This window comes from Cimex lectularius, unplaced genomic scaffold (assembly GCF_000648675.2).
Source record: "Cimex lectularius strain Harlan isolate CLEC.00 unplaced genomic scaffold, Clec_2.1 scaffold236, whole genome shotgun sequence".
Taxonomy (NCBI): domain Eukaryota; kingdom Metazoa; phylum Arthropoda; class Insecta; order Hemiptera; family Cimicidae; genus Cimex; species Cimex lectularius.
Window position 1 is genome coordinate 62,880 of NW_019392957.1, and position 10,342 is coordinate 73,221.

A 10,342-nucleotide genomic window follows, 5' to 3' on the forward strand; every position below is an offset into this window, starting at 1 on the left:
TTTGCATTAAATTAAAAATAGTAAGAATTATATTAAAGTGCATACTCTTTATAATCAAAATTCAAATTTAAGTTTGTTCGCAAATTATGAATTAGGGAATGGTTTATTGTATTTATTTTTTATTTTATGTGGGCTTCTTAATCCATACGGTTCATTAATAAGGTGAAAAAGGGTGAGGTAAAGAGAGGAGACGTAATTTTCTGGAAATTCAGATGTTTAATTCATTGATAGAGTTCAGCAAATTATCAAACCTACTTTTGAACCAGTGGTCTACGAGTGAAGAGGTTAGTTATTTTAATTTTTTTCACAAAAACCTTTCTCCTCAACAGAAATGATAATGTTAGTAAGTACAGTACTAAATAAGTAGTCGCTTTGGATAGCATAGTTGTTGCTGTAGTAGAAGCAACGGGTATTAATTGTTATAGTCGTTGTTTTTGTAGTTGTTGCTGTCGCTACTGTTGTTGATTATTTACATGCTATTCGAGTTAAATGACGCTATTAGAGATAGTCCGGACTTGCGATTCGGAGTTGAGAGAAATTTACGATTGAAAACTCGAAAACTCCTCCTTTGAAATTAAGTGCTCGTCTTCATCTCCCTGAGGATAAATTCTCGTATTTTATCGCCTCGTCGTTTTCCCATGGTTTCAGCGGAAAACAGGGCCGAAACTGGGATTTTATCCCTTCCGCAACTTTGCCCCGGGGAGGAAAGGGCTTTCGCCAGTGGAATCGAGCTGTTTACATTGATATGTATTTATACCACTTTTCCACTCGTAGATCCACGCTCCATCCAATCACTGAATAAAATATAAATAATACAAAATACGAGTTTATATTTTTGCAATTCAATTTTTTTTCTGGAAAATCCATTATCTATGTACATACTTATCTTGTAAAGTTTGATTTTTTTTTAAACCTTCTGTGTTTGTTATAAATATTTTGATCGATTACATACAGAAAATGGTTTTATTTTTAAATTCATCTTATATTATATCGTATATTTCAAACTATAAATATTTATCGTCTCCTATTATGTTTACCCCGTTTCCAAGAGATTACTGAGAAACTGAAAATGTCGAAAACTTCTAATTCCAAAAGACATAAAAGCATCCAAGTTTAATCCATAAAATTCAATTTATTATATTTTTATGGTTTGTTCTGGTTCTTAATTTTTGGTGCGATAAAAACAACAGTTCTAAGAATAATTATTAGAGAAAATCAATAAATCATGATTTTTATAAAAGCACCACTACTTAATTAGTATAAATCGAATTTAATAAACTTGAAGAACCATTACCTCCCATCTCTCTCATTCTCTCACTCTCTCTCACTCTCTCTCTCTCTCTCTCTCTCTCTCTCTCTCTCTCTCTCTCTCCTCTCTCTCTTTCTCCTTCTTCTCTCATNTAGTATAAATCGAATTTAATAAACTTGAAGAACCCTCTCTCCCTCTCTCTCTCCCTCCCTCCCTCCCTCCATTTCCCTCCCTCCATTTCCCTCCCTCTCTCTTTTTCTCTCTCTCTCCTCTCTCTCTTTCTCCTTCTTCTCTCTATCACTCTCTCTCTCTCTCTCTCTCTCTCTCTCACTCTCACTCTCACTCTCACTCTCACTCTCTCTCTCTCTTTCTAAACTGTAAAAAATGATGAAATCAAAAAAACGTCTGTGCATATCTGAGAAGATCAAATTTAAAGCTGACGTTCATAATCTGAACATTAGGAATAAAAATAGGCATATCCAGCTTTCCTGCTTACAAAGATTAAGGCTAAAACGATTAGTAATTATTACTTGGTTAAAGGGGCAAAAGTGTTCTCAAATTTACCGACTGAAATTCAAAAATGCAAAAGTGTAGAGTCATTTAAACAATCTATAAAAAATAATCTACTTTCTAAATATGTACAAAAATGACAAAAAGATTTAAAAGTTGAAAATTATATCCAATAAATAAAAAATTAAAAGTACTAAAAGTCTCTTCATATGAATATAAACATATCTAGTATAAGTTTAAAAATATTTTACTTTAATTATCTACAAAATTTGTTCTTGCATGTAAATCAAAATAATTGCCAATACTGAAATAGTAAGGGAAAAAAATGGTTTACTTCTAAAGTATACCAATTTTTTTAAACGTTTTTGTAAATAATTCTCTAAGTAAGGAGAAATTAACTTTTTTTAATTTTTTTTTTTTTGTCAAGTTAAAGTTATATACATGGTTTTTATTTATTAATGATGTACGAAAAAGAAATTGTTTTGTTAGGATTGAGTAGAGTACACATAGAAATCTACGATTTCATTGTACATGTAAGAGTGGTCCTTGAGACCAAATCTTGAGTGATGTATGTATAAATAAAACGGAAACCTCTTTCTCACTCTTTCTCGCTCCCTCCTTCTTTCCTTCTCTCTCTCTCTTTCTCTCTCTCTCTCACTCTCTCTCTCTCTCTCTCTCTCTCTCTCTCTCTCTCTCTCTCTCTCTCTCTCTCTCTCTCTCCCCAAATCTATTCCCTCCTGCAGAAGTCGACCAGGCGCCATGTTAAATCTTACTAAAATAAGCCCAGGTGGTAAATCACTCCCATCATCTTTTCCAAACTACCTTAAAAAGCCATTATTTTCATAACCTACGAGTTCTACGCACAACCCATATCCCTACCCTTTGAAAATTTTCCTCTATCATGATGATCACAGAACCTACAAACCTAATCACCCTTTCTCGCTCCTAACGACCCATCATTGACAGAATACTGGAAATGCTCCTATTGATCCGCCTGTACAAGAAAATTCCTATGAACTCAATTCTCCATTAACAAGTCTGTTTTCGGAATTGCCACTTGAATGCGCGTAAAGCACACATCGCATAGAATACGTTAATCCCAACTCCCTTGAGATGAAGGAATATTGCCCTGGCCGTTTGACCGAGTATCCTGGGCTATTGTGTAAGCTCAAAAACATCCTACCGACAACCTTTTACCTTGTCGTAAGATTTTACTTGAACTGTCGTTACTTCCGAGTATACCACAAAGCTATCACCTAGGGGATGCCTTTTCACTATCCATCATTTTTCTATCAACTGCAAGCTCACAGTAAATTTTGGTTGTTGTTTTGAAAGCATATTTTGCTGGAGTTTAAGTCCGCATCGAACTCAATCTTTTAAGATGACAACGACCTCGGTCGAAAAATTGTAATTTTTGACTCAGAGTCTGTTTTTCTTTCCGATCAAATTTTTAAGTCCATAACCAATAGAAAATCCAAAACTGTATTTTCCAAATAATTTAATTTCAGTACGGATTTATAATTAAACTTGTTACATTTTATGTTGAGATGTTCCAGATTTTCCCTCTCTTCGCATTCTAAACATATGTCACTCCGTCTTTGTCGTATTTTCTTCAATGTTCCAATTATAAATGTACATCTTAATTGTTATTGTACTGATGGAGAAAGATATCTGAATTGTCTTTTTTAAGAGAACAATCTTTGTAAATCAGGCGGCGATTTAGAAACAAGTTGCCCTGATTATCAAACAGCAGGTTTATCCCGTTCTTAACTCCAATATCTCAAGGTTTTCGTGCCTACTTCCTTACACAATTAATTAATTTATTGTTTTGTTTAGCTTTTTAGATGAATAACTTCCTCTTGCGAAAAGTAGACCCATTGACGTTATATAGTTTTATGATCCTCGGTCGTTTCGACTTCAGAGGTCCGTTCGCAAATACGAGCTGAGGTCAATAAACAAACATAGTCGGACGTTTTATTTGTTTATTTTGAGAAGGTGAGCAACAGACGGTCTCACCTCGTAGAGAGGAAAAAATCGGCAAAATAACCTAGATTGGCTTTCATCTTTCAAAAATAGCCCTGCTCATAAACGAGTTTATCGTCGATTTTGCAGAGTTTCAAACGGTGGGTCAACAAATGCTAGAATTTTCCCGGACGCCCAAGATGAATCGCTTTTTTTCCATCTATACTTACTATCTACATTATTTTAAATTCGTCAATTTCTATTATTGGGAATCGCTAGGAAAATTAGAAATTGTCGAACCGGAAACCGAATAAAATTTTAAGGGTTGAGACATGAATAAAATATAAGAGGATGGGCGAATATGAATTGATCCGGGCTTTTATTTAGAACCGCGCTCTCAATGAGATTCTAATGGTATATTCAGATAAGTAGGGTTGGATTTACTTAGAGTGTACTTTATGGCCATATATTTACTTGAAATATAAAGCTATTAGAATTCATAAGTGCCTCTATAACAGTTTTGTTTTTGTTACAAAAAAAATTAATATTTACAATGGTTTTCAAATTGAATGATTATTTTTCTAAACTTTTGTATTTTTAAGTAAACTCATTTAAAAAAGAGCTTAAAATCAACTTCATGATATTCAAAAAGTTCGTTCATGCAAAAAGAACGCAGTTGAAATATGAAATCATTAAAGGAAAAAGTTACAAAGTTTGCCAGTGATAATATTTCATAAATAATTGAAATTTTTTAAAACTTTTTGTATGTATAAAACACATAGTGAAAAACTATAAGAGAATTTTAGTTTTAAAAAGTATATCATTTTGATATCGTAGATGGCAGAATCGAGTAAAATACGATATTCCCAGGTCGATTTTGTTGTTATCCCCTGCTTTCCCTCGGATTTCTTGGATTTCGGATTGTCCCGTAAATTCCCCAAAGAAGATCAACGGATAATCCCAGCGAGAAAGAAAATCAGACAACAAATTCAAAATCAATCAATGTATTGAGTATATTTCTAATACGCAACATTGGTCAAATAGGAGGTTTTTTTTATTTTCTGCTGTGTCGGCGGGTTTTTTCTCTGTTGATGACTCTCCCTGATAATGGTGGCAACCACCCCTAAAACGTGTCCCCACCCTTGTATGACACATCGCAAACTATTCAGGACAATCTTCCCATTCCTTTTCGAATTTTTTAAGGACGAGGATAAAATTATATATCTCCTTTTTGTTCTTTATTATTTTAGTATATAAAAAAATCATTTAGAAAACTTTGCATCAATCGTTTAAAATAATCCATTTACGTTTTCATGGTCAATTGACCAAGCTACTTCTTTCAATGAATTAATTGTTCTTTCTATGTAAAGTCTTGGTTGAGATAAAAAGTCAGTGTCACGAGCGGGATTCGAACCCACGACCTTCGGCTAAATAGCCCCTACTCTAACACTTGAGCTGTCGTGGCTTCGATCCTCTCTACTCGGTAGCGGCGTGTTTAGCCGAAGGTCATGGGTTCGAATCCCGCTGACACTGACATTTTTATCTCAACCAAGGCCTTATAAAGAAAGGATAATTAATGGGTTTAAAATAATGTCAATGATTATATTATTTATAAGAAAATTGGCGCTCACATTACTCTGGCTTATTTCAAGTCAAGCATAAATTATCATCCAATAAAACTTTTATTCTTATTTTATTTATACCCTACACATATTCGTACATATTATAAATGTCATTACAAAACTTGTTTTTTTTTTTTTTTCACAGGGTCACAGCAGTAACACTAATGCCTCTGCACCCAGAGGTTATATGCCATGTTGGCGCTCAGTGTGAGGGGCAAGGAGGTCCTGACCCCACCGTCGATGAGGACTTTTTATTATCGTAGAAGTAATTGAATCGCTGGATGTTGAATGATTTGGCACAACCCAACAGTCTCCAGTCCAAACTGGTAGCAGCAAATTATTGTATAAGTTCAATTTAGATTTAGCTAAGTTAGATTTCGATCTTTGTAGTTTCCAAGTCTTATGTTAAGTTGTTGTCTCTTAAGTCTTAAATTTTCCTTTTGAAGAACTAATGTGATAATAGTTTGCCTGATTAGCGATGGATGCATATTGCCTTAGGATCGTTAAAGGATATTGTCATTTAACATTGAGGTTCTTTAGCGTGCGCACCAAGCCGTCAGGCCTTTATTACACGTTTAGATTCTCAAGTTAGGAGCGACTCACCTCCGCGCACGGAAAATTTGCTTCTTCCATGAAGTTCGGTGTAGAAGCCCGCAAATCCACAGATTAATCGAGACTTGCTGACTTCTCCCGCTTGCCCCTTCCAAGGGGATGGGTTAACCAGTGCCGCGCGTAAAGGGATACCCAAAAAATGGTGGAAATGCAAGTCTCCCACGCACTGCCTAGAGAGAGAACTCTATCTCCCTGGGTGTAGGGCTCCGCTAGTGTCGAAACCTCCGGATGCGCTTCGGCCACGGTTTCGATTTTAGTGGAAACTCTAACCTCCCCTACGGTAAAGGCAGCCCAGACGACCACCACCGACAAGCACCCCTCCATACACCATTCTTCACGCATTCGAGGGAAGCCGTCAGCGTAGTCATAGCTCCTCGCTGGCTACACGCTCTCGGCAATCCAATCCATCCGATTCCCACGAGGTCGGGAGGTAATCGGAGGTCATACGCAAGTACTACAGTCCACGGCCACGAGTGAAACACAGCCTCTTCTCTAGGTACCCGCTAGGGGTCTCACCACTAAACACTGCGAGTCCTTACCCATGCAGCTGGGCTTGGACCTGGAACGGAAAATACACTGCTCGCAGTGCAGATGGTTCCGTTCCCGAGAACTCATCGTCAACAAGACAAGAGGATCTTTAGCGTCCGCACCTGGCCTATTCGGCCTTATCGGACGTTTGATTCTCAAGATGAGAGCTGACGCACCTCCGCATACGACGGAATGGTGTTACCGCCGCAGCATTGGTGTAGAGGCGCCCCAGCCCCTAAGGGCCGAGTCAACCTCGATCTCCGCTTCTCCACTCCGAATGGTCGGGCCCGCATTGTTTATGCACCCTCACCCGTCCGTATATATCAAACATATTTAGATAGGATCTGGTACCCTAACTCACGTGTGTCTCTGATGCAGCACCCGCCGGTCGCGGCCAGTTCTCCAGCCAGCAACTCCCTTAACGCATCTCGAAGGACTAGGTAGGCGTAGTCTTAGCATCCTCGCACGCTATACGCTTCCTTGATCCTATCGTAGGATATTGTCAACAAGAATTGGTTAATCATCCTTCCTTGATGTACACCTGTCGTGATAAAACAGGACAGTCCTTATAATAGTTGAAAACCTTTCCGCCAAATATTACTTGAAGTAGATCGGAAGGTTGTCCATGACCTTGTATAGCACATCTTTCAATTAGCGTCGGATTATAGCGGGTCAAAGGTCAATGAAAAATAACACATCTGCATCTACTGTGTTTTAACATCTACACGGACAGATTTTTTTAAAATTTTGTTATATTATTTCGTTTGAGCACAAGACAAGAGCTATTTAGACTTAATGAACATGTGTTAGAATGGCTGTTTTAAATTTTACAATTTTCAAAGGCCCAGGAGGTCTTCATGATTGTAGATAATTTGCCTGGATTCTTCCTCCTCATTAGATCTACAGATAAGCTCGTTCCTGTCAAACCCAACGGTATTGAACACGCTTCTTTAGATGACAGTGTCAGGTTAATAAGTTGAGATTGAGTCAGCCAGGACCTTTTTTATTTTAAAGACTACCAGTATTTGACGGGCCATCAGTGATTTGGTCCTCTTCCACCTTTTTACCAAATTTTTTATAATTTGTTTAAAAGTGGATTTGTGCTTGCTACAGGTTCACGGTCTGCATATCTTGTTTAGCTAGTTTGTCCACTTTTCCATTACCATAGATTCTTTAATGCCCAGTCATTCAAGTCTCAGGAGACGTAGTTTATTCGACTTGGGTTTGCAAAGTTTTTGTGTTCTTTCATATAATATTATGCAATTGTTCTTTGATAAAGAATCAATATTTTCACCTTAACTGCCAAAAATTACATAAAAATTCTGCGTTCTACTAATAAACTATTACTTAACTATAATAATTTAGATTTTCTAGCTATTATAAGATGCGATTTCTAAAGTTTCATCATTTCCGAGGATAAAAGCATATCTCTGAGGAGCAGCTTTTTGACTTATATAATAACTAATTGTGTGTTCTTTTTTAATAGTCTGCTATTGACATTTCAACTATTAATAACAGATTTCATCTTTTTCTGTTCCATGTTTCCTTTCGCCTAGTTTTTACATTTGTTATTAAGACAATTAATTAAGGTTTTTAGTTGATGAAAACTATTGTTATTAAGATTTTATCATAGTTTAGGGCTGGCTATATCCATTACATTTCTGTTTGGTCATTAACATGTTTTAGTTAGATATGGCACATATGAGAGGTCATATATTTTGGTTTTGTTCAGACTTTTTTTCTGTTAAATAACACTGATCTTAAAGTACACAAACTAGCCAAGTGTTTTAATGTTTTTCCACACAAAAAATTATTTAGTTATTGCTTGAAAATTTAACGTTATTTGCATAATTTTGGTTTTTATATGTATTGTACATAAAATTTAATAGTCTGAAGCATATTTTAGGTATACTTTAAAAGTTTTGATTATTCGGCCTGTAAAAAAGACCATACTTTATTTTGTTTTAATTATTCATTCCAATTATGCACAGATAAACTGGATATTTTTTGATAACGAGTAATGTTGGTAGGTACTTAAGAGTTTCGGTCTTTAGGGTTAGGGTAGTTTCCTCTCCTTAGCGTCAAGTTCAACTTAGGAGTTCTACAGGGCAGCGTCCTAGGTACGTCGTTATTCACAATACAGTCAATACCACTTCTCATTCTGACACTATTATCACATTTCCTAATGGCACAGTCATGTTATCAACAAATTCCTATCCCGTATTTCAGATCAGGTTTTTATACCACAACATAGAACAATTTTTAATATAACTAACTAATCATGTGCAGCATATGAATTTTTGAACAAATGATTAAAACTTTAACCGTTGTGTGTCAAAACTAAATATTGTATAAACCTTTGTATGATCCTTTGCTCATAATCATAATTATAGAAAAAATAATTTTAAAAAGCAAAATCATTTACTTTTTCAGCTCCCACGTTTTTGCTCTCTCTCTCTCTCTCTCTCTCTCTCTCTCTCTCTCTCTCTCTCTCTCTCTCTCTCTCTCTCTCTCTCTCTCTCTTTCTCTCGCTACTTCCATCTACATGTTCATTTTTGCATGTATTTATTTTCCTCCGTTTTCAATTATTTTTACTTGTTAACACTTTATTTTATTTATTTCTCTCCCCCCTCACTCTTTCTCTCTCTCTCTCTCTCTCTCTCGCTCTCTGTCTCTATCTATCTATCTATCTATCCATCTTTAAATATATCTGTTTTTCTATCTATTTACCTACCTATTCATACATAATTTTTAATATCTATCTATGTCTAGATCTATCTTACATTTTTATATTTTATCTTTATATATATAATTATTTGGAGATCGTGAGATGCATTTCTGGTAATGTATGTATACGTATTGCATGTTTTATTTCATAGTTTTCAGTTAAATGCTGAGTGTCATTAACAGATTGAGACGCTCAAATCGCTGCAGGCTGAAAAATAGGCTTGAAAGACCAGAAAAAGAAGTGAAAACACGCAGAAGGCCGGCGATGACCTCAGCTGTTTGTCGGCCCCTAAACCTCCCACATTACTATTATTATTGTGTGGTGGTTAGTGACCATTAATCGATAATTATTCAGAAATCGTGAGATGCGGTCTGGTGTGAAGTAGGTTTCAGAAAAATATTTTCTTTATCGTTTCGATTTTTATTGAGATCATCTACAGGGCTTGGGATTTATAAGCATTGTTTAAATTTTTGTTTATAAATCCCAAGCCCTGAAGATGATCCCAATAAAGATCGAAACGTTGGCACGATAAAGAAAATGTTTTTCTAAAACCCACGTCACACCAGACCGCATCTCACCATCTCCGAATAATCATTAACTAACGGTCACTAATCACCACACATTTATATATATCTGTACGTCTTTGTACCTATTTCTAAATGTATCTGTTTGTCTATCAATTTACGTACCTATTCATACATAATTTTTAATATCAATCTATATCTATATTTATCTTTACATTTATATTTATCTATATATAATAAAAATAGATTTATATTAGATATTTATATATACCTAAATATAATAAACACATATATTTATCTTTCTATCTATTTTTAAATGTATCTGCTTTCTATCAATTTACCTACCTATTCATATATATGTTTTTAATATCTATCTATCTTTATATTTTTATTTTTATCTTTATATATATCCATCTTCTTTATACATATCTATCTGTCTATCTGTATGTCTTTCTATTTATCTATCTACATATCTATTGGTCTACCGCTGTAGCCTTCTATCTACCACTATAGCTTTCTGTCATCTATCTTTTCCTCTGTTTATATCTATCTATTTCGATATATATTATTCTATTTATCTTTGCCTATATATATATATATATATATA

The 10,342-nt window shown here is 35.2% G+C and overlaps 1 protein-coding gene across 1 annotated transcript in view; it reads left to right on the top strand.

Moving 5' to 3' along the window:
- Positions 1–5,493: 5,493 nt before the first annotated feature.
- The window catches only part of LOC106666320 (cardioacceleratory peptide receptor-like), a 70,240-nt gene continuing 65,391 nt past the window's right edge, over positions 5,494–10,342 (top strand). Inside the window, exon 1 of the mRNA XM_014393419.2 lies at positions 5,494–5,669. Within this exon, the coding sequence (XP_014248905.2) occupies positions 5,625–5,669 (45 nt within the window). The 5' untranslated portion in view covers positions 5,494–5,624. The remainder of the gene's footprint in view (positions 5,670–10,342) is intronic.